The sequence below is a fragment of the Syzygium oleosum genome, unplaced genomic scaffold (genome assembly GCF_021117445.2).
Source record: "Syzygium oleosum isolate NSW1041296 unplaced genomic scaffold, Sole_v2.1 Sole_v2.10, whole genome shotgun sequence".
Taxonomy (NCBI): Eukaryota; Viridiplantae; Streptophyta; class Magnoliopsida; order Myrtales; family Myrtaceae; genus Syzygium; species Syzygium oleosum.
In genome coordinates this window covers 2590461-2616204 of record NW_026607494.1, presented here as the reverse complement: position 1 = coordinate 2616204, position 25744 = coordinate 2590461, and the positions used below count along the sequence as shown (strand labels likewise).

The 25744-nt window shown below is 38.7% G+C and overlaps 1 protein-coding gene and 1 long non-coding RNA gene across 2 annotated transcripts in view; one reads left to right on the top strand and one right to left on the bottom strand.

Moving 5' to 3' along the window:
• Positions 1 to 2526: 2526 nt before the first annotated feature.
• LOC130139120 (uncharacterized) lies at positions 2527 to 12941 on the top strand. Its single transcript, XR_008817347.1, has 3 exons — positions 2527 to 2783; positions 9695 to 9810; positions 9887 to 12941. It is a non-coding gene; the product is annotated as an uncharacterized LOC130139120 (long non-coding RNA).
• Positions 12942 to 14104: 1163 nt separating this feature from the next.
• Positions 14105 to 25744, bottom strand: part of LOC115678676 (disease resistance protein RGA2-like) — a 38696-nt gene continuing 27056 nt past the window's right edge. The window contains exons 2-3 of the mRNA XM_030602084.2: positions 17022 to 19645; positions 14105 to 14314 (exon numbers count right to left, since the gene is read on the bottom strand). Coding sequence (XP_030457944.2) covers positions 17022 to 19645 — 2624 coding nt within the window. The 3' untranslated portion in view covers positions 14105 to 14314. The remainder of the gene's footprint in view (positions 14315 to 17021; positions 19646 to 25744) is intronic.

The following is a 25744-nucleotide window of genomic DNA, read 5'->3' as shown; positions in this document are numbered from 1 at the left end:
ACCTCTTGTTACATATATAAATTGCAGCAAACTAATAACACAACCGTAGCTACAAATTGCCAAATACACGTACATAGTACAAGCCTATATTAAATTATGGTAGACTAAGAAACTTTTGCTCATAACTGACATTACATTTGACCATAAAATAGGCTATAAAAAATATCAATAACACAATCAACAATCGATAACACTTTCTTTCGATTTTCATCCTTCGAACTTTCTTCTTCAAATGGTTGGCCAGAGATGCTAAAGCCTTCATTTCAGCTTGCAATGAGTCGACATCGTCCAACTCGTCCAACTCGTCCATTAATGCAGGTAGAGGTTGATGTCGAGCTTCAAGTAGCTTCACTATCACCTCTGTTGCTCGATCTGAAAATTTCGCATCAACCCACTTGAAGAATTTGCACTTCGAGCCTTCTCTATACCTGGCGCATCCATGGAATCTTCTCCCGGGGTTCAATCGAGTCTAAGATGTTCTTCTTGGACTCGGTAATCCACAATAGCAGAAGAACCGACCTTCTTCTTCACTTCGTTCAAACGAATTTGAGCCGCTAGTGAAGCTCCTGCCATCCATTTGTAACCTTTGGCTGTCAATTTCGGGGAAAACAAGGAAATAATATGGCCGGTTAGGGTTTGCAATTGGGGAATATGTCCAATTAGCCGATTTAGGGTTCCTATATTGGGGGGAGAAAGGTTGAACGACGTCGTTTTCGCTATAAGGGCTGACTGGACTCTCCGGCTTGCTCCGGCCAGCCATCTCAGCATCGAATATTAATAAAAAAGAGCCACATCATATTTCCAACGTGCCATGTCAGCATTGGCACTCAAGTGATCGTTTTTCAAAAAAGTTGGCACCAAAGTGATCGCCGTACACAAGTTATGGCACTTATAGTGTACTTTTGCCCATATTATTCCTTAAAGTCCGAATAATAAAAATTCCGGGAAAATTTTGTAAATCTATATACTTTTATGTAATTGCACCTGGTGGGTCAAGGTATACAATTTTAATGAATTTCATGAATTTTGACATATGTAAATGGCCTAAGATTTGCAGCAGTGCGGTGTCATCCGGAAATTTAGGGGAGATGGAGCAATTAGTATATCCAATTGACTAGTAACTCCTTGGTTTAAGTTTCCCGTGAAAAGTGAGCTTAGTTGGATTTATTAATTGCATGGACTCGAGCTACCAAACGGCAACGTGAGCAATTAGTATATCCATGGTCATTGCTTTTCCTCTTCGCCCGTCCGAGCACTGCTACAAACGTCTCTCTCTGTCACTCTGAAACTCAAGCGCAGCCATAGAGATCACGCAGGTCATGGAGTCATTGAGCCACACCACTGTGGTCATGGAGGTCGCCGGGCTTGCGCTATCCAGATATGTGGTCGCGCGAGGCTGGGTGACCTCCATTGAAGCAAATTGATGGAGGAGGTGGTGACCTCTGTGGCCGGGGCTTGCGAACTTCACGCGTAGTGTTGGGTAACACAGTGATGACTCCAACGGACGAGAGGCTGATGTCTGAAGGCGGATGGAGGGGCGATGGCAAGGGATCATGGCGGCGATGGTCGGGCGGACACGCGGCGCTGGTGAGTGGCAGATCTATGTGGCCTGGGTCGGGGTGGGGGAAGAAGAGGAAACAGAACAAAAGCAAAAATGGAAAAAAAAAAAAGACGGAAAAATGTAGAGCACACCTCAACCCTTGAGTTGTTCAACAGTTGAGACACAGTTGAGAAGTGTCTTCCTAAAAAGTTCTAAATTTAGAAAATTCTCACTCAAACCATGGGGTGAGAGAAACTAATTCATGGAATGTAATTACTGTCGGATACCTGCTTTGTGCCACTAATAAATTTAGAAAATTCTAAATTAGTGTCGGATTCCCTTGAGGTGCGTTTTCCTAAAAAGTTCTAACTTTAAAAAATTCTCATTCAGATCATGCATTTTGAATAGGAGAGGAGAGACATACCGAACTCCTTAGCTTCTTTTTGACATCATCTCTGCAAACCTCTTCTGGTGCTTGATTTCCATTTGATGGACGTATTAGTCCCCACTTGCTTTAAACTTTAAAGATTACTTGATAGATAGCCCGTGTGCCAGTAATCTTTAGAAAACATGGAACAGAAATGCAAAACAACACATTTCATTTGGCACGGCAAATCATTGCAACTAAGTTTGAGCACAGAAAGGATGTCGTTTCGTCGTTGTACCGATTCCCACACACTTCTATTGTCTCTTATCGGTGTCCAGTATATATATATAAAACTTTCCCGACAGGCCCAATTACAACTTAAAGAAGCGTCCAACAAACAAGGTTCCAGAGGGTTTGAGGAGGCCTAGAAGCCCAATTACAAGGCAGAGCATTATATCTTTGGGCCTTTACCAACCAATCAGCAACTTTGTTCGCCTCTCTACAACAATGGGCTAAATGTGCTTCTGGGAATTGGGGCCAAGAGAGTTGTACATTCGATGATAAGAGGAGCAACTTCCCACGAAGGCTGAGCTGAACCTGACAAAAAGTTTATCAAGTTAAAACTGTCAAACTCAAAGATGTACTTTACTTTCTTAGCTTCAGATCGTGAGATGATGTACTTGAGGGTTTCCAAACATCCTAGGGTTTTCGCCTGCAAAGCCGAGCTTACTCGAACAAATTTAGCCAGACCATCCACGATCTTGCCCGAAGAATCTCAACAGATGCTAGCAATCGCTCCCTCCGTTGACCCGTCCACGAATGAGCCATCGAAGTTCCATTTGAGATATCCCCGTTCTGGAGGTTGCCAAATTGCAGGTGAGGTTTTTGGGTTTTGAATGGGAATTTTGTTGGCCACGAAAATGGAACGCCCAGGATCACCATAATCAAAAATCGAAACACGTTAATGGAGAAATTATCGATTCGCGTACCTGGTTTGGAATCCATCGAACTTGACGCGGAATTTGCGACGGTTTCCAAACACGAACTCAAGTGCTTCTCCCTTATACCCTTCGTTAGAACACTGGCCTAATGAGATTGCCACTCACGAGAAGAAATTCCTCTCTAGATCCGTATGTGAGTCAGATTGTGCATCATCATGTTAGGGGAGAGACTTGAGCGCTATTTATAGAGTTTTCGACCACGGGCCCTCTCATTACGGGCCGGGCCGTACTCGGCCCACACCAGCCAGCCCCATATTAGATTATTAAGAACCCATATATCTTACATTTATTAGACCAAACTAATTCAATTAATTTCAATTAATGAAGCTCACATTAGGAAATTCTTACATTCTCCCACTTGGGCGATATTAATTGAAACAGAACTGTGTGCACACCCTTATATTGGTCTAGAGATTATTCTTAATAGTCAATCCGATCCCATAAAGTCTCGAACACCGAATCATGGCGGTAACTGCATGTACTCACGCAGAGCCTTCCATGGTCACGAGTGCTTTTAATTTTACTGATATGGATTCAATATGGTAGTGTGTCAAATGGACAATACCTCATAATGAGTGATACTTCATGTGTTGTCCATTTTGTTAGTCCAAATTCTCTCCTTAAGTGTCACAAAACCTAGTGTGTCACAAGAGAATATCCTTTATGGTTTCAACGAACATGCATATGCCTTACCTTGATAGTTAACTATACTTTATGTGTAACAAGACATATCGTTAAGGCTAATACCAATAATGCCCCATAGCCTGTACTCAAGGTTTACACAATGCCTCGAGATTTTCATCAAATATGTGTACTCAACTTGATAAATCTACATTCACAAATACCTCATTGAATGCAAAAGAGTTGATACGTATTTAAATATTACAAAATGTAACAAAATCAAATACAAACTTCATAAGAGCAACATAAAACTAAATAGCTCCCACTAATTAACAGTATCCCATGATACTCCTAAGCCCATGTTCATGACATGTCGATCAGATACACAAGGGCGAAGGCCTTTAGTTAGCGGATCTGCAATCATATCATCTGTTGAAATGTGCTCTAGTGCAGTGTCACCAGTCTAAACTTTTTCCTTTATAGTCAGGTATTTGACCTCTATATGCTTAGACCCCTTGAGACCTCTATTGTTGTTAACAAACAACACTGCAGAATTATTGTCACAATACAACTGTATGGGCCTATCCACAAAATCAAATACGGTCAACTCCTTAATGAGGTTCCGAAGCCAAATTGCCTGAGTAGCGGCCGAAAAGCATGCTACAAACTCCGCTTGCATGGTAGAGGATGTCATTGATTTCTGTTTCTCACTTTTCCATGATACTGCACCTCCTGCTAACTTAAAGATGTAACCCGTTGTCGACTTCTTTTCATCCTGACAGCCAGCAAAGTCTGAATCCAAATACCCGACTAGCTGTAGGTCTTGAACATGTTTGTAAATCAGCATATAGTCTTTTGTCCTCTTTAAGTACCTCAAAACCTTCTTGGCAGCAACCCAATAATCTTGTCCTGGATTTGACTGATATCTGCCTAGAAGTCCTGTTGCAAAAGCAATATCTGGTCTAGTACATACTTGAGCATACATAATACTCCCAAGTGCACTAGCATAAGGTACATTCTTCATTTTGGCTTTCTTAAAATCTGAATGAGGACATTGTGACAGACTCAACTTATCACCCTTAGTGACAGGAGCAATTCCTGGCTTGCATTGCTGCATGTTGAATCTTTCTAAGATACGATCAACATATGCCCTCTGAGATAAACCCAATAGTCGACGAGAACGATTCCTATGAATCTCAATGCCAAGGACAAAAGACGCCTCACCAAAGTCCTTCATATCAAAGTTCTTTGACAACATCCGCTTTGTCTCATGCAGTAAACCAAGGTCACTGCTCGCAAGCAGGATATCATCCACATAGAGTATAACGAAAATGAATTTCCTCCCACTAACCTTGCAGTATATACACTGATCTACTTTGTTCTCAATAAAATCAAATGAAGCGACAACACTATGAAACTTCAAGTACCATTGTCTAGAAGCTTGCTTGAGACCATAAATAGACTTTTTCAGTTTACATACAAGCGTACCTGAATCATCTGCCGTAAAACCTTCGGGTTGCATCATATAGACTTCTTCATTAAGGTTTCCATTGAGAAAGGCAGTTTTAACATCTATCTGGTGTAACTCCATATCGAAATGAGCTACCAATGCCATGATCACTATGAAAGAATCTTTAGAAGAGACTCGAGAAAAAGTTGCTTCATAGTCTACTCCTTCTCTCTAAGTGAAACCCTTGGCTACCAGTCTGGCTTTAAACTTCTCAATCTTTCCTTTGGAGTCCCTTTTAGTCTTATACACCCATTTGCAGCCAATGGGTCTATGACCTTCAGGTAATTCAATAAGTTCCCAAACACCATTATGCTTCATAGACTGTATTTCATCTCTCATTGCATCCAACCACAGTTCCGACTGAGGATAAAAAACAGCTTTCACATAAGTCACTAGATCAGCCACAGAACCGATATCGTAGTCTTGCTCTCCTATATAAACTAAATAGTCCGGTGGTATAGCTGATTGTCTCTCCCTAATGGATCTCCTTACTGGAGCAGCAACAGCCTCATCATGCACCTGAGAGCCTTGAGAAACTTCATTAGGAGCTATCTCAACAATAGGATCCTGAGCCTCAACAGGTTCAGTCTGTGGTGTGGGAGTCTCCACAATTATCTGTATGGGAGGAGATAAAGATACAACATTACCCACGGTACTATTATCCTCAATAGTCTGTGAGCAGCTACTTTCTTTGGCCACATCAAACTCCAGAAACTTCGCTGTCTGTGATTCCACAATTCTTGTGCCTCCATTGGGATTATAGAACCGATATCCCTTCGAATGTTCCGGGTAAGATACAAAGTAACACCGAATGGTTCTGGAGTCCAACTTACTTAATGTTGGATTATATAACTTCACTTCTGCAGGACATCCCCAAACCTTAAGATCGTTTAAGCTAGACTTACCTCCAGTCCATAACTCAAAAGGAGTCAATGGAACAGCTTTAGTAGGTACACGATTCAGAATGTACAAAGCTATTTTCAAAGCTTCACCCCACAGAAAACCAGGTAAATTTGTCCTACTAATCATACTCCTCACCATTTCCATAAGGGTGCGATTACGCCTTTCGGCTACATCATTTTGCTCAGGACTCCCAAGCATAGTAAACTGAGCCACTATCCCAGAATCCTCTAAGTATTTGGCAAATGGCCCCTTAAGCTGTCCGTCATCGCCATGCTTGCCATAATACTCTCCACCTCGGTCAGATCTAACAACCTTTATGACATTTCCCAACTGTTTCTCGACTTCAGTCCGAAAAATCTTGAATTTATCAAGAGACTTAGACTTTTCTATAATCAAGTACAGATAGCTATATCGAGAATAGTCATCAATAAATGTGATGAAATAAAAATTTCTACACAAGGTTGCCGTATAGGGTCCACTTATGTCAGTGTGAATGACCTCCAACAGGTCAGAACTTCGGACTGCAGTTTTCTTCCTTATCTTGGTCATTTTACCTCTACAACAGTCTACGCATGTCTCTAGGTCATCTCTAAGAGCAGGCAGGATGTTAGTCTTTATCAGCCTTTCTACTCTATCCTTAGAGATATGACCAAGCCGTTTATGCCACAATGCATAAGACTGTTTTTTAGGTAGTGGTCTCTTGGAAACAACCTTTTTAGCTGTATAAGCGACGTATATATCATTGGGAGACAAACACAATCTGTACAATCCATTGGACATATTACAGCACCCAACCTTATTTGAATTAAGAAACAAAGAAATAACATTATTCTTGATTTCAAAAGAATAGCCATACATGTCCAAACACGATACGGAAACTAAGTTCCGTCTAAAAGAAGGTAAATAAAAAGTGTCTTTCAACATTAATCTAAAACCAGAGTCTAGAATCAAGATTACATCTCCCACAAACACAACATCAGCTTTCTCGTTATTTCCTACAGTGAATCTTGACTCATCCTGATTTGGCTTCCTCCGGTTTATGAATCCCTATATGGTAAATGCAACATGATTAGTTGCACCGCTATCGAGCCACCAAGAACTGGATGGTGCTTCTGATAGGTTGGATTCACAAACAAGTGCCAAAGAATCATTACCTGTAGGCTCACGTTTGGACAACCAAGTTTTGAACTTTCCACAGTCTTTCTTTATGTGATCTTTCTTCTTACAAAAGAAGCAACGGTCACAATCCCTTTTGAAAGATGTTTTCTTTGGACCCATATTGTCAGATTGACCGGTAGTGTCATGAGTACCTTTATGAGTACGATTTCTGGACTTCTTATCCTTCCTTTTGTGGGAACCAGAAACATATAAGGCTAGATGCCCTTTTTCCTTCTTAAGTTTATTTTCCTCTGCCACCACCCTTGCTATCAAGTTATTATTTGACCAAGCTCATCTTGGGAATTGTAATTTGTCTTTATAATCCCAAAATCAGGTGGAAGGGTGTTCAGGGCTTGATGCACAATGCAAGCATCAGGAATGGAAACATTAAGAGCTTGAAGCTTCGTCTTTAGGTCTACCATCCTAAGGACATAATCTCTGACCCCAGCAGTACCATCATACTTCATATTGAAGAGCTTTTGAAGAAGTGTACCAACCTCGGCATTAGATGAAATGCGGTTTCTAGCCTCTAAGGCTGCCGTCATTTCTTTAGCAGTACAGTCAGCTGGCAAATCACTTTTCAAGTGTTCTTGAATGGATTTCTTCATTGTCAGTAAGCAAATCCGATTGCTCTTTTCCCAAGCAGCATAGTCTGTTTTCTCAGCTTTAGTACTGGTGGCCATGATATCTGCCGGCTTATCCTTTGTAAGAGCAATGTGAACATCCGCCAGCTCCATTCCAAATAGAAAATCCTCTTTCCATTTCTTAAAGTTCAACCCAGTAAGCACCTCAATAGAAATGGAATTGCCGTTTACAGAAAAGGTGACTGGAAAACAAACAAACAATACAATCAGCATCATGTGAGTACTTATCCAGAGAGTTACATACATCATCACATAATCACCTTTGGGCAAAAAATATGACATGCAGTTGTACGCTCTCCACATGACAGCGGCCATGAAAACATATTCTAATCTTTCATAAAATCACCACCTTTTGGTGTATGAACCACTAAGATCAGTCATTTCTCAAGCACATGCTATACATGTACCCTTCCATGAACCAATACAAGATCACCTCCTTTGGGAGTATGATCACGCGATAGAACAGGAGACATCCCACCACAATATGAGACCGATATTTCTCAAACCCAGTCAAGTGTGCCACTTTGTCGGTCACTACCCAACTGAATCCTTGAAAATCTCTCATACCAGGGATATGAGCTTTATGTATCACATTCACTATATACATGTAATGCTAGACGTAAAGACAGGGGCGTATATCTCTGAAATTACATGTCATGCTAATTATATTGTTCCATTCATTGATAGACAATGAATTACACTCTACACAGTCCTTATGTGGTGATATACATGTGAGCTACCATATGCATTTCCGAAACCATAGAGAAATACAAGAAAATACGCAAAAATATCCTAAAAATACGCGTATATAGGGTTCTATACGTATTTTCACATATGTAAAAGCTTCAAACATGTAAAATAAATACACCACAATGTAAAGAGTCTCGATACGAGCGCGTCGGTACCAAGAACGTCCCAAACGGACACCAGACGCGCCCTCACGCGCCGCCGGAAGGCGTAGCGCGTGCGCGCGTGTTCAGCTGGTTAAACCGATATGAACAGCCGGTTGACCGGTCCAACCGGTCAACGATCAACGAACTGGTCCGACCGGTTGACCGGTCGGGTCGATGGTCGGGTCGGGTAAACTGTCGGGTCAGGTCAACGGTCGGGTCTAAATTCGGGTCGGGTCAGGATCCGAGTCAACCGGATCCGCGCTCCTGCTGATGTCATCCGACGGTTACCGGCGGAAAACGCGCCGGTTCGGCACGGCCGCGCGTGGCCGTCATGCGCCGCCGTGCCCACGGCGCGTGTCGGCGCATGAGGGCGCGTACGGCATCTTCCGGTGACGTGCCGCCCGTCAATCTTCTCGTCTCGATAAGTAGATTCCGAATATGTAATAAAATTTTACATTCATCCAACAAAAAATTCCGAAAATGGGTAAAAACCTCTCGGACATAACGAAAACGGTCCTAATCCACATGTTTCAGTTCTAATCTATGGCAGGCTCTGATACCACATGTTAGCCACGAAAATGGCACTCCCAGGATCACCATAATCAGAAACCGAAACACGTTAATGGAGAAATTATCGATTCGCGTACCTGGTTTGGAATCCATCGAACTTGACGCGGAATTTGCGACGGTTTCCGAACATGAACTCAAGTGCTTCTCCCCTATACCCTTCGTTAGAACACTGGCCTAATGAGATTGCCACTCACGAGAAGAAATTCCTCTCTAGATCCGTATGTGAGTCAGATTGTGCATCATCAGGTTAGGGGAGAGACTTGAGCGCTATTTATAGAGTATTCGACCACGGGCCCTCTCATTACGGGCCGGGCCGTACTCGGCCCACACCAGCCAGCCCAATATTAGATTTATTAAGAACCCATATATCTTACATTTATTAGACCAAACTAATTCAGTTAATTTCAATTAATGAAGCCAACATTAGGAAATTCTTACAAATTTCAGCTTTTGAGTTCCATTTCTTGAAGCTTTCATGCATGGCCAGAGTGGATTCCACAGTCATCTTCGCCTCTGGTTTTTTTCTTGAAGACTGCTTGATTTCTTGATATCCAAATATTCCAAAGAGTGATGGCCATAAGCTCAAAAGATAGAGAATTTGAGGTGAGACTTTTAAATTTGAGAAGCCATTCCTCAATTCTGTTTAGTCCAAGATGAGAAATTTGAATGCCTATTGTAGGGTCCGACCAAACATTGCTCGTCCAGGGACATAGGATGAGAAGGTGTTCTATGGTTTCTGGTGCACTACGACACAGTGGACAAAGTGGCTCCGGTAAGATTCTTCGCTTTGAATAGATTCTCGCTGGTAGGGAGTGCATTTTGACATACACTCCACATGAAAATTCGGATCTTGGGGTAGGTTTTCAAAGACCATATCATCTTCCAGAGTGCTTTGGGAACTTGGTAAGACGACGAGGCTTGGTTTACATCCAATTTGGACTCTGTAGCTTTGAGACAGTTATAGCCACTTTTCACCGAATAATTTCCAATTCGAGTGCCTGTCCAAACCAGTTTGTCTGCTATATCACCCCCTCTCAAGGGGGTAGTAAGAATCTTAGCCACTGTTTGATCATCAAATAATTGACGCAGAGTTTGATCTTTCCATTGCGAATTCTCTGAATTGATTAACTCTGCAACTATCTGTGGTTCATTCCAATTTGCTGGTCCCCTAATTATGCCTTTTTTCATCCATTTATCCTCTATAATTCTGATTTGTTTTCCGTTTCCCACTGACCACATCACTTCATTAGATATAGCCTCTCTCCCCATTATTAGGCTCTTCCATCCCCAAGATGGTCTTGATCCCTTTCCTGCATGCCAAAAATCTGTATGTGGGAAATAAATTCCTTTTAGTATCTTGCACCAGAGGGCCGTTGAAGATTGTGCAATTCTCCAAGCTTGCTTGCCTAGCATAGCTTTGTTGAATGTGAGTAAATACCTGAATCCAAGCCCTCCATTGTCCTTCCTTTGCTTCAATAGATCCCATTTCCTCCAATGCAATCCCGATTTGGACTCGTTATTTTTCCACCAGGAAGCAACAATTTTTCTCTCTATAGCTCTGCATATGGAAACTGGAATTTTAAATATAGACATAGCATATTGTGGAATAGCCTGCACCACTGCTTTGATTAAGATTTCCTTCCCCGCTTTTGACATTAGGTTCTCTTTCCATCCTTCCATCTTCATATTTACTCTAGCCAATCTCCGTGCAAACATTTGCTTTTTAGTTTGACCCCAATCCGAAGGGATACCCGGATATTTCCCTATTTTATCTATTTCAGGAACCCTTAATTCCTGTGCCATATTAGTTCTCAAATTGTGCGGGCAGCCAGCGCTAAAATGAATCCTTGATTTATTCAAATTTATGGCTTGACTCGTTGCAAAGCAATACTGATGAAGAACAGCAGCTAAATTTTGGCATTTTGTTATCTTTCCATCCACAAAGAAAATAGATTCATCAGCAAACAGTAGATGGGTTAAAGTTGGACAGTGCCTATTCAGTTTAATTCCTCTAAAGCTCTCATCTTCAACTGTTGTCCTAATTAGAAAGGATAAAACATTTGCCATCAAAATAAACAAATATGGGGAAAGAGGGTCACCTTGCCTTAATCCTCTTGATGGTCTAAAATAGGGAAGGGGTTCCCCGTTAAATTTTATACTGAAAGATACTGATTTGACACATTGCATGACCCAGGATACCCATTTATTACCGAAACCCATCTTTAACATGCAAGCTTTCAGGAAATCCTATTCCACCCTGTCATACACCTTCTGCATATCCAGCTTCAGTATGGCATGAAACTTCTTCTTCCTCTTTCTAATTCTTAGCTGATGAATAACTTTTTGAACAACCAGAATATTGTCTTGGATCTGTCTACCACTCACAAAGGCACTTTGTTCTATGGCAATTAACTCTGGTAACGAAGGTTTTAGGCGATTTGTCATTACCTTAGAAATCATCTTATACGCAAAATTACACAAACTGATAGGTCGAAATTGGTCTAACCTCTCCGGATTCCGGACTTTAGGAATGAGAGAAATATGCGTCTTGTTGAGGGTTGGGTCAAGGATGCTTGTTTCGAAGAAATTCTTTACCATGTTGAACACATCCTGTTGGAGATCTTCCCAATGATGCTGATAAAACTGGCCATTCATTCCATCTGGTCCAGGAGCTTTCATAGCCCCCAATTGGAAAACCACTTCTTTAGCTTCCTTCATCGTCACAGCTTCTGTCAGTTTTTGGTTCATTTCTTCCATTACCAAGCTGGGGCATTGGTCTAAGATTGGCTGAAAATTTCTAGACCCCACTGTGGTATATAGAGACTGAAAAAATTCCACTGTTGATTCTTTAAGTTGAGTGGGATCTCGAGTCCATACGTTATCAGCAATCTGCAACATAGTAATTTTATTTCTTTGCCTCCTTTGAACTGTCGTTGCATGAAAGTACTGGGTATTTTTATCTCCCCATTTTAGCCAATTGATTCAAGATCTCATCCCCCAATACATCTCTTCTTGTGTCCAAAGCTCGTCAATCTGCTTATTCAGGTGTTGCATTCTTGCTCTGTCTTGTGACACATCCTGGCTATTCATGATTTCCTGGAGTTCCTTTTTCAAGTTGTTGATCTGTCGCTGAACATTGGAGAACTTTTTTCTACTCCATTCTGTCAGAGCAACTGTGACTTTGTGTATTTTTTCCTGCAAATCGGTATTTTCCAATTCAGGGATCTTCCATGCATCTTTAACAATTTTTCCACATTCAGCATCCTCAAGCCAGAAAGCTTCGAACTTAAATTCTCTCTTCTTTTTCACTGGTTCAGCAAAGAGTGACAATAAGAGTGGACTGTGATCTGAGCCAATAGCTGGCAATACATAAGCTTCAGCATTAGGAAATAGAACTCTCCATTCAAAGAGATTAGATAGAGTGTTGTGTCCAGTATAGTTGATTGGTCACCTTTAGGCATAAAAGTAAGCCCCCAAGAGATTCCAGAGCCAGAGGAACTCCCTTGCATTTGTTGACAATATTGATTGCGATTGCGATTGCGAAATGCGCATTGTCTTACATGCGATCAGGTTCCCATTTGAGGAAAAGCAAGAGTGTCCTGAGAAGAAAGGCTTTGAACTCGAATGCTAATACAGATCCCATTAGGGAATTGACTTCGTGACTGCGGGTTGTGGCAACCAGGCAATTTCCTGAACAAATCTCTCATATCATTCCACATGCTATGAGTCCAACCGTTGTCCTATGCATCGTCTAGCACGGGGAAAAAATTCTTACCGATTACTAAGTACAGCAAAAGGGGTCAACCATTGCTCAACGTCCATGGTATCTAATAGCGGCTGAAACTTTGATCAAGTCTTGACCAATAGTCTCTCAAGACATTTTCAAGAGTTTTCTTTAGATCAAAATCATCGAAAATGCATACCCATATTCTGAAACCAAACCTCTTTTCTAATTTTCACGAGTTTAGCAAGCATGGTTTTGCCTAAACATCTTATCCAAATAATGGGAGGACATGCTATCCGAGCTGGCTCGACCACTCTGCAATGCCGAAAAGGATTAATTCGGCCATTTTCTTTTCTTGCCATTGGAAAAACAGGAATGGGGGGCTCAAGAGAGCTTAATGAACCGCAAACAACGAATGCCAATGTTGTCTTGTCTTTGACAGACGATCATAATGGCTATACAAAATCCGTTCCAACTAAAAGGATCATCTTGTTTTATAAGCAAGGGACCAAACATTAAGGTTTTAATATGGTGTGACTCGGCCATTGGTTCTTCTAGGACATATCGGTAACAAATTTTTTTTTTCATGTGTTTCTCACTTTTCAGGCTGAGAATCCATTTCACCTTCGAATGATACCGATTTGGCTAAATCCAGTGGCCAAGGCTTGTCGACCTCATTCTCATCTTCAGGATGTCCAATCTGGGCGGTTTTATCTGTTCTAGTGTAGTCATAAAAATCGACCGAGGATATGTTGAACTTATGAGGAACAATAGCATACACAATCATGAGTTCAAACAAAAGTACTTGGGAGACTAGAACTGACAAAGCTTTGAGCTGATAACAAAAACTGTATTGTTCATGCAATTAGTCTTTTGCTTTCATGTTCATTAGATCCAGTCTTAGTAGCAAAAGAAAAGAAAAAACATAATCTTCCTATGTTGTAGTAAAGTAAAGCAAACTATAAATGGAAAAATATGGTCTTTTATATTTGGACACTCTTTAAATATTCTAGTGGAATAATTATAAAAAGATCGAGCAATTTATGCTAATTTACCAAATATAAGATTTGATAGCGCTGCGTGATTTCATTCCCTATATGTAAATGAAAGATAAATATCATTCCATGAAAATTCAAGCAAAGATAATACTACAATTGGTCTCGTACAATACGAATAAGTATTTTCCCACTAGAGAAATTTGCAATACAAACACAAACAAATAATACAGCACCGCTCATTCAAGGAAAGAAAGTAACAAGTACAATATCAACGGCCATTGTTTTCATCTCAAAAAGGAAAGATAGTGACGAAGGATTAGCTGAGGACACGTTCAAATCTTTGCAGCGATCCACATGGCACGGCAAATAGATCATGGGAGCTCATCTGCGTTCAAAAGGAAAAAAAAAAAAAAGAGGAAACGAGCTTAGACTATCTATAACATAATATTATGACATTTGAGGTGGTGTCATGTTTTGACCAAAAAAAAAGAAAAGAAAAAAGAAAGCATGGATATTCTAATTATTAAGATATTTTTCATTGGTTAGCGAAGTAAACTTGTATATGGATGTAAGATTTCTTTCAATAAAGACCGATGTGAAAGTTTTTGAACATTGTGCTAATGGTACTCGAGCCGTGAATTTTGATTTACTATTACTAAGTTCGATCAAAATGGAGAGTCCATATACACAAATGACATACACATTTGACTTTTTGTTAATCTAAAACATCTTAAATTTTCGCAACATGTAAATGTTGGCAAGCAGATTTATATATATATATTTTCATATTCTTTGAAATTTTAATAACATTTTTAACGAGAAAGTGAAAAAAAAACTTTTTACTTTTGTTTAAACTTTAAACAGAAACAAAGCGGCCCTAAAACTTTTGAGTTGAAGACCTATATGTTTCGATCCTAAGTCACTATTTTTCGTGACAAATTAATATACAAATATCCAATCTAGAGAGAAAACGACATCCTATTTTGTGGACGTATTGTTAGCCACTTAAATTTCTTCTTTCGCCATTATATTTTATGTCTTGAGGAAATAACACGTGAGGTAAATTGATACATAAAAGAGTTCCAAAAGAGGCCTTGCTTTTTTGGGGATATTAGCTTTACGCTTTTTGTAATTTAAATTACTATAAAAATGAAATGAAAGCAGTCATGTTGCTCTCATGACCCTCGATCTTAGACATCTCTCTCTGTATATTAAAATACGATATGCTAATCTCGTTTTCTTTTAAAAAATTTGATGCAAAGAAATTACTATTCTAAAAGTAAATTCTGCTTTGCAGTTGGAAATAATTTTTTTGGCCATGGCTTCGTTCACATGCATCGTTAGTGGGACTATGCTAGTAGCTTTTTTAAAGAATATTGCGGGGGCTTTTTCACATGTTATACTGTGAGAGTTATGAATTATATCTGATCGCGGAAAGTAAAAAACTCTTGGTGAAATAAACAAAACTTAATATTGCAAGACATAATTAGAAATAATTATAAGAAGTTGAACCACATCACCTTCAAGAACGGTGAACATAGATATGTGCAACTATTTTGATTAAAGACATTTCACCATTTTGATAATGAATCGAGAAAATTAGTTTTTCTCAGGTAGGAAAGTGAAATTAAAAGTGAATAGATTTCTCTGTGTGTTAACTTTCCATGCATGTTGAGTTAAAATAAGTGATTTTTTATTTGGTAAATTCATGTTAATTAATGTTGATTGTAGGCATTTTTCATTGGCTCCATTTGACACTCCTACAATGGTATTAAGCCAAGTGTCTTGCCAACAAAGATTATCCCAAAGCCTTCAAATTACATTATTTAGACTAGCAATCACTCCCGTGCTATGCACGGAACTGGATTTATGGTATATATTATTTATTTCATTATTTAAGTTAAAAATTCTAGATAGTCTCACAAATATAATTTAGTGTGAATTTTTAAGTAGGGTTAATACTACAAAAAGCTCGAAAATGGTGCACCCAGGCCACATTTACCACAAACTAATCTTTATATCACAAAAAATCCCAAATTGATACATTCATGCCACGTTTATCCCCAAAAGATCTCGGATTTACCAAATTTAAGGTAAATGTGACAAAAGTACATCAATTTGGGTTAAATGTGGCACACATGTACTAACTTGGGTTTTTTCTGACACAGAAATTAGTTTGGGGTAAATGTGGATTCGATGTGCCAGTTTGGGGGTTTTTATGACATGAAAATTAGTTTAAAATAAATGTAGCACCAGTATACCAGTTTAGGGTTTTTTGTGCTATTAGCCCTACTTTTAATCTTGTTCCTGCTTTCTCTTTTTAATTAAAAGAAAAATGGAAACGGAAAATGCTTTCTGAAATCAAAGGAGTCGTAAAGTTTTTTATATAGGTGGTTTTCTAATAAGTGCATTTTCTTCAATAAATTTCCAATTATTTCACAATTGCTATTTGATGCGGCAAGTGAACTTAACTAGTCCTTCTAGGACACTTGCAACAGATTCATTTGATAAATTGTATTCGAAATATCAACTTAAGCTAGAGCGGCTATCTTATGTATAAATTAGCATACGCCATCATTAAGTGAGTTTAAGTATAGTTTGCCATGAACACTTTTGTTCGAAATCATTCTGTATTAAGGATTATGCCAAAAAATAACCTCCAATGATATTATCATGATTGAGTATGAATGCATACTTTTCAACTTCATATACAGCAGAATGAAATTTCCGATTGTTTCATAGCTTCAACCTTCTGCAATAATAATCATCAAAAGAAAAAGCATACCTTCAAAATGGTACGTCAAATTCCAATTCCTAATTAAAATGAGAACGAGATTCCATTATAAGAAATCAAATTTTACTTTCATGTGCCACATGGAACTGGAAATTGGGATTTGTCAAAAGTTGTCCGAGTAAGTATATAGTTAAAGTCGCCAATATTATGAACGTGCGTAATGCATTATTCTCTTCTCCTAATTTTCATGAAGGGAGGAAGTCAGGAGAAAAATATATGCAAGAACGGAATCTCGATTTATATGGATATATTACATCTAAGAACGAAGAAATGAAGAGAGAGGCAGATTGATGCGTACCTAATTCTCCGTCCTTTGTATATGTTTTGAATCAAGTATGATTCGAGGAACATGACTAATTTTGTACCAATCCTTGCCAGATTGAGGGTCACATCTTTTGCTCAGCTCACCACAATGTAGAATGTGTAATTGTTTGAGGGCAGTGAGAGATTGGATTCCTTCTGGCATGGACGATAAATTGGGACATCGGATCAAGCGAATTTCCCTGAGATGTATATGATTGGGAAGCCATTCGGGTATAGCCGTGAAGTTTGGGCAGTCATAGATGCAAAGCGATTTCAAAGTGCAAGCAGATTCATTGAGACATTGGAGCAGCTCCATCACTTGTTCGAAACTTGTAATTGATAGTACACGAAGACGCGAAGGAAAGCTGGACTTTTTCAGGATCAACATGAGCGGGCAACTTTCAATGGACAAACACTCTAGGGAGATTAATTCCCCAAAAGGTAGAGATATTAGTCTCCCACAATTTTCAATTAGTAACTCCCGAAGTCGAATCAGTCGGCACATACCTTCAAACAAAAGTTGGAGATTTTCACATGCCTTGACTCCCAAAAATTGCAAGTTTTCCAGATATTGTACTCCGCTTTCTTGTAGGTTCTTCTGCTTTGTTGTTATATATAGATAACTAAGATTGACAAGCCTTTTCATATTTTTGGGTAACTCGTCTAGCTCCGAGCAACCACTAACATCTAAATGTAGCAAACTCTGCAGCTCACAAATGGTGTCTGGAAGCTTCTTCAATCGCTTGTTCTCAGAGAGAATTAATGATCTCAATTGCTTCAAGTCGCATATGGAACTTGGCAGCTCCTCAAAGCTACCATATGACAAGTCGAGATACCGTAAGTGGTTACACTTGGAGATGCATGTTCTAGCAAATTTTCTAGTAATAACTCCATCATCAACTTGGCATTGAAACATAATTGCACCCAGCCTCTTTGAAGTTTCTTTTCTCAGAAAAGGTGGGACTCCATCGTAGTTTGAAATTTCCTCTAATGAAGCAGTACGGATCGAAACATACCGAACTCTTTCTAAAATCTCTGGAGTATCTAAGTCAACAGTAGAACAATTTTGTCCCACAATCGTTGCAAGAGAATGGACCAAATCATGCACTTTGAAACATAATTCTGATCCGCACTCCTCAACATCTTGGATCAAAGATCTCCTCCACAAGTCTTTCACGTACTCAACACCAATATCGTCTTCTGGTGCTTGTTTTTGCCTTGTTGGACTAATGAGTCCCAAAGCTATCCATAGCCTTGTTAATTTCCCGGTCTTGATTTCATCTCCTTTGGGGAAAAGTGATAAGATAGAAAAACATCTTTTTAAGTGGAAGGGTAAATTATCATAGCTAAGCTTAAGTACTGGCAGAATGACCTTTTTTACTTCCATTAACTCACTTGCTTCGCTATCTCTTATATATGCCCAATACCATTCTTCGTCCTTTCTTTGAAGTAGACTTCCCAAAATTATCGCAAGGAGAGGCACTCCTTGTGATTTTTCAACAATATTATTTCCAATCTCAAGGAGTTCAGGACGAGGCTCCTTTTCCTTTTCGACAAATGCCCATCTTTTGAACAAGGCCATAGAGTTTTCATGAGAAAGACCTTCTAGATAATGTGCCGGATGAGTGCCTATTATAGAAGCGACTTCTGAATCGCGTGTTGTCACGATTATCTTGCTTTCACTAGCTCCTACACTAAGCAAATCTCTCAATTCTTTCCATCTACGGCGGTCATCACTCCATACGTCATCCAAGACAAGTAGAAATTTTTTGTCTTTGATGGTGTCTCGCAAACGAGTTTGCAACTGCTGAATATCAAGGTTACTCAAACTTTGACCAGTTGCATCTTCAATAATTCTTTCAATGATTTTCTTTAAATCAAAGTCCTCTGGCACACACACCCATAGTTGCAACTCAAATTTCTCTTTCACACCATCGTCATTGTAAACTAATTTTGCTAGGGTTGTCTTGCCCACACCTCCTATTCCAATAATAGGAATCACTGTGAGGTTTTTGTCATATGTTGGCTGCATCAACATCTCAATTATCTTTTCTTTATCAGTATCTCTTCCGATGACATCCGACTTGTTTACATACGAGTAAGTCACCTCGCGTGAATGCATATGTGCCACGCCACCGTCAGCACTCTCCACATTAAGATCGAATTGATCTTTCTCGGTAGAAATTCTAGATAATCTCTTCTTTATCTCCTTGACTCTGTGACTGAGTTTGTCACGGAGTATCAGTGGATTAGAGAGGGAAAAGAAGAGTACCTTCTCTTTGACGCCCCCATAGCGACCTATCACCTGCTTCCTTAAGGCTTCACACTCGAGTTCATCGAACACATCCTCCACATCGTAGGATATGTCTTCAAGCTTATCTAACCACACTTGCAGGTTGCGCTTCTTTGCCTGTTGATCCTCCTCACCTAACAACACTGCCTTGATGGTAGTCAACGTCTCTCTAAGCTCGCTGATCTGGTTCTCAACACCATAAATCTCGATGGCTTCTTCGAGGGCAATGGAGGCTATCTTCCCAAGCACCAACTCTGCGATGCTAAAGAGGTCTGCCGTGTTTTTCCGATGAGGGAATGGGCTAAAAAAGGTGGAGGAAATTGGCTCTTAGCTATTTGGCTTGAGAATTGGATGGTCTAAACAAGAGTGTCTCAATGTCTGCATTTCAGATTAACACCAGTCCCTTTTATAATGGACGATCACGTCACTTTTGGGGCCCCGCCAATAGTAGCGCAAGCTTTGCTCAAAGTTGGTTTAGGTAATAATAGCTGCGTGATTCCTACCCCAAACTATAATCATTGGACTTTACAATGTGAAGTCGGCGATTGATTATTCAAATCATAATCATCAACATAAAACCAAAGGAAACAAAATACAAAACATTAAACACATTCCCAAGCAAGAAGAAGAATCATTATCATTAACGCAATACTAAATTAGGAAACTATGGTCGAAAACTTTGGACTTTAAGGCACAGGTCCAATAATTATTTGTGGAATTCGAATGGGCCCACATGAAAATGGTTACACTGCATATGCGCTCATCATGAGCAAAAGTCGGTAGGGCATCTATTAGTATTGGAGTGAGCACAAGTTCAGGGTAAAAATCGGGAACCGGACCGAACCAGTCATAGAAATCGATCTTGTTTCAGATTTCTGCAATTATCGGTCCGGTTTTCCGTTCCAAAAAAAGTGAAACCGGTACTATGTGGTTCGGTTTTTGGTTTATGGGTAAGAACCAAACAGGGAATCGAGAACCGAGAATCGAAAAACTGGATCGGGGACCGAGAACGGAGAAACTACACACAACGTAGTTTAATTGCATGACAATTTCGAAACAAAGAGATTACCAAAATACAGGTTAATAAGGCTCCAAATTTGACTAGTTGTGGTACGAGTTTCAGCCTGCACGGTTTCCTTCTCTTTCTCCCTCTCTCCCCCTTCATCTTTTCTTCTTCCTCTCTCCCCTATGCTCTGTTTGCCTTTTCTTGCTCTTTTTTATACTTCCTTTTGGCCTCTGTTGCTCATGCTCCTAATTATTCTACATGTTCATATTTTGCTATTGATAAATAGAGATTTTTGTTGTTGCATTTAGGAGTGTACAAAACGGACCACCCAAACCATGAACCACCCAAACCGGACCGAACTGGCCGATTGGTCCTATTCCTGTGAGTGTCGGTCTGATTTTTGGTTCCTAAAAGTGGAACTGGTGTCCAGGCCGACCGGTTCCCGGTTCCAAGGGAGAACGGACCGGCCGGACCGAACCCACTATGTATACTTTTTTTTAGTTTTTCATTTTTCAAAAAATTAGTAAAATGTGAACTAAATTCTAAGTGAACTTCATTGACATATATTCATTGATAAAAATTAATAAAATGTGAACTAAATTCTAAGTAACCGATTCCATTGGACCGGAACTGCCCCAGTTCCCAATTTTGGGAACCCGTCCTCCCAGTCCGGTTCCCCGTTCCACCTTGGAACCAAATTAAACCGGGAACCGATCACCCCTAGTTGCATTCACTTTCATTTTGCTTAATGAAACCAAAAAAAAAAATTGGCCAGTTTCCTAGTAGACCCTAGAATCAATTGACAAAATAGGTTACAGGTTTCAGGGTATGCAAAATAGGTTTCTGGCTCTAAAAAATGGGGAATCGGTCCTGACAGGGTACGTTCCAAGTTTCAAGTGGAACCTGAACCGACCTTGAAATTGCTCACCCATAATTAGCACAATTTTATGGTCCTTTTGTTTTCTTGCATTAAATTTTTACGTATAGTAAAAAAAAGAATATTTTTTCAATAGGATGTTTTTTTGGCTTTTACCTTCTGCCTTTATTGTTTGTGTTTCAATTAGAGAGAGAGAGAGAGAGCGACGTTTTTTTCGAGCTTTGCCCAACATTCCACCATCAGGCGTTGGGTCGGCCATTTCATCTTGATTGTTCATTTGATCAGAAAAAAGCATTAAAAAAAAACGATTTGATCTTGTTCAAGAAGAAAATTGCTATTTGCTAATCCAGTTTTTCACTTAGGAGCATGAAATTTAGATTTGGGAAAATGACACAAATGGTCCTTGAACTTTCAACTTGTTCAATGTGGTCTCTAAACTGTAGGCCAATATGCAATGTGGTCCCTAAACTTTCAATTTGTTAAATGTAGTCCCTAGACTTTTGATACGTGTTCAATTTAGTCCTTAAACTATTTGAAAATGTTCAAATATTGTCCCTGAATTTGAATAAATTGAAGGACAACATTGAATATTTTCATATAGTTCAGAGACTAAGTTGAACATTTACCAAAAAAAAGTCCAGGACCCACATTGAACAAATTGAATAATCAAGGACCATATTGCATATTAGGATAAAACTCAGGGACTATATTGCACATTGGATCAAAGTCCTGGGATTATTTGTGTCATTGTCCTTTTAGATTTCGAGAACCTCTGGATTAATTAATCAAGTTGAAGTTTCTTGTACTTTGGTTTTTCTCTTACATCAATTGACACTTTGTAATCATTCGAATTTGGTTACTATTAGCGTGAGGAATCAAATTCCCAAATTCCCTCTCTTTTGTTCGCTATTCTTTTAAGGTCTTTCTCTGGTCCACGTCCTTTGATACCATGCATTGATTCTATACTTATTTTCAAAAGAAATTGTATAAACCTGTTTATTGAAATATGGGTTGAATCCTAGCAAGTGCACTTGCATTTTTTCCTTATTAGGTACTACGTTAGAGTAAATACGTGACACCAGGTTGCATATTTTCCAGTGTAATCGTTTAATATTTGGTACGTAAGTTCTAATTGGCATGTTACGTGAGATATGATTGGGAGTATAAATATAGATAAACTTCGAAAGCAATCTGAGTACAATATCGTTTTTTTATTATAATCGTACAATACATTTTCTGATTAAGGCATTTTCCCTTTTTCTTTCATTTGTGTCTATTATTATTTTAACTATCTTATATAGTTCTATTCAAGTGGCTAAATGTATCAAATTTTACCAAAATTTTATTGTTTAAAATATAATTATTGATATTTATTTTTTCTATTACTAGTATATTAGTTAATTTAGTTTTCTCCTATTTTCCATATTTACAAGTTTTTTACAGCAATTAAGAGTAAAAGATAAATTTCAAATTTTATAAAAAAAATTTATATTTTCTCCCCATGGCTTTGATGTCGAACGATGAGCAGGCGCCAAGCCCACCACCGCAGCTATGGAGGCTGCTAGCCTCAAGTGACCATGGATTTGGAGGTTGTGACCTCTGTAGCGGTGAGTCACAACCTCAGCGCAAAGAGATAGATGGAGAGGCACTAGAAACGTTGAGCGAGCGAGGGAGCCGGTGTCCCTGACTGGCGGAGGCACGACAATGAGGGCTCTTGGCGGCAATGGTCAACCGCTTCATGGCGACTGCTTCAAAAGATCTTCGTTGTCTGCATTTACGTTCATTCTCTCATTTCCTTCGCCCGTGGCCGGCGTGGCTCACCAGGTCACCGGCCTTTGGCCTCAGGCTGGTCGCCGGTTCGGCGACCGGCTAGAGGAAGAGGGAGAGGAGGAAAAGAAAAATGAAAAAAATAAATACAAATTCAAAAAATATTAAAATATTATTAAGAATTGTCCACGTCAGTGCCGGTGGCCGGCCGGCAAGGGTCCACGTCAGCGAAATCTGGCCAAAATTAGCCGGAATGACTGAATTGGCATAAAAACAAAAGATTTAGGACTCAATTGATATAAAAAAATTGTTTAAAACTAAATTGGCACCAATGCAAAAGGTTTAAGACTTTTCTGACACTTTTCCTCATCATTGGAAGTCCCTTAAGGCAGTAGACAACAATTATCAGTCACTAACCACAAGTAAAATGGGAGTAAACATTTATCTGAAAATAGTTTCATACATATAAGATAATTGTGTGGTTATTTCTTTAAATAAGGGACAGGGTTTGCCATTGGAAGCGCTACATTCAAATGGTAAACACAAAGATAAGCTATACAGGTCACTTCCCGCCTTTTGAGGAGCGTCATATTTAAGCACTAGGGGAGAAACCAAAAGTAGTCGATCTCATTTTGAGACCCGACCTTAAATAATACATCATGTGAGCATCATATGCTAGGGTTTGACATAAAGTTAGAGAGAATGAGAAGTCATATCTTAGGATTTGACATAAAACAAGATATCAAGTTAGAGCGTATGAGAATCATATCCTAGGATTTGACACCAACATATCCTCGGATTTTACATAAAGTTAGAGCGAATGAGAATTCACATCATATGAGCATCATATCCTAAGGTTTGACATAAAGCTAGAGCGAATGAGAATTCATATCCTAGCATTTTATGTAAAGCTAGACCGATGAGAATTCATATCCTAGGATCTTACAGAAAGTTAGAGCAAGTGAGAATTCATATCTTAAGATTTTACATAAAGTTAGATATAAAGTTAGAACGAATGAGAATCATATCCTAGGATTTGACATCATGTATTCCTTCAAAGTTCAAATTTCCCATTATATGATCCAATAATACTTTTACTTACTATAGTTCACATCATTATATTGTGAAAACAACCCCAAAATAAAAATACCTCGCGCCACATAGCATAGATATTTGATTAGTCCACTTTCAAGTTTACACTTAAGAGCAAAGGTCGATGCCAAACTAGCATGTTATTCCTTAAAGTACGAATGTGTAAAAAATGGGGATATTTTGTAATCTATAAAATTTAATATAATTACTCCTCAATGGATGCAAGAACTAACATTAAGAGGGAGAAAAAAAAAAACAAAGATTTCGCAATAGTGTAAGCTTATGGGTCATGATATAAAATTTTATATGATTAGTCTTAACACGTATATATTGCCTAAAAATCGCAAAAAATGGGAGGTATAATGAGATACATGTGTGAGGGTGTTAAATGAAAGCAATCCATGTAATATGGAACCATTATATTTTGTTGACTAACAACTCATGGTTTAAGCTTTGGACTTAATTGAATTTGTTAATGGGCACTAACTCATTCTTTTGGTCGGCGACCCCTCAGGATGAGGCATCTGCCGAAAGGAAGACTAAGATACCCTACGCATTAATATATCGAGTTAGACACATTTTCATTCAAAATCTTAAACCTTCTTTAAATTAGGATTTTGTTTAGTTGGATGGATTGATGATGAATCTTTTTATATTGTTCACACCCATTCACACTAATATATTTCTTATTTTCTGGTTCTCTTTTGTTTCCAAATTGAACTAAGTTGAAGTAATTTATAGAAAAGTAACAATAAGATATAACCAAGACATCATCACATATTGAATAACATATTCCTAAAAAGTTTAGAAATTCACATTATGTAGTTACCGTTGGGAAAAATGTACACGTGAATCGGAAAGAACAATAAAATCAAACTTTGAGGCGTGATAACACTCTTTTTTAGAAATTATTTGCCCTACATCGTTGCTAATGGTTACCGGCAAAAATCCTCAAGAATACAACAAAGTCTTGAATGAGAAAATCATATAGCAATTCTGGTATATCTCTAGGATATCTCGAGGGAAACAATTGGAAAAGATGGCTATATAGTTTTAAGAAAGAAGTATCCAAAGCAAGTGAAAAGAGCCTGAAAAAATATGAATATATATATTTCAGTCTTTTTTATCCGAATGCAACCTTTCGGAAGAAGTTACATCGTGAAAAGATGCCTTCTCAAAAGACATATTAAAAATAAAAAATTCGGATTAAAATAACATTAAAATAAAAATAATTTATTATTATTCTTCTTATTTTTTTATTATTCCGAATTTTATAAATTCTGAAAAATAATTTTTGAACAACTACAACCTTTCAAAGATGAAGGAGTTATGTCCGAAAAGACATAACCTTCCAAAGGTGAAGTAGTTATGTCTGAAAAAACACAATTCTTCCAAAGGTTATAAAAGCGCCTAATAACCGTTAGGAAAAATTAATAAAATTGGAAATTAATAAATAAAAAAATAATCTCAACTCTATTGCGAACAGTCACGCTAGTTTAATAGGATAAAATAGTTATTTTATAATAATAAATTAAAATTTTAATAAATAAATGAGGATTGGTGCCAATTATTTATTGAACTTGCCTAATAATCGCGCAATTATCCACGCATTCGCACGCGGATATTGCAGTATCAAGTCCATTTAGCCCATCGTCTTCATTTAAACAAGTTAGAAGACATCCA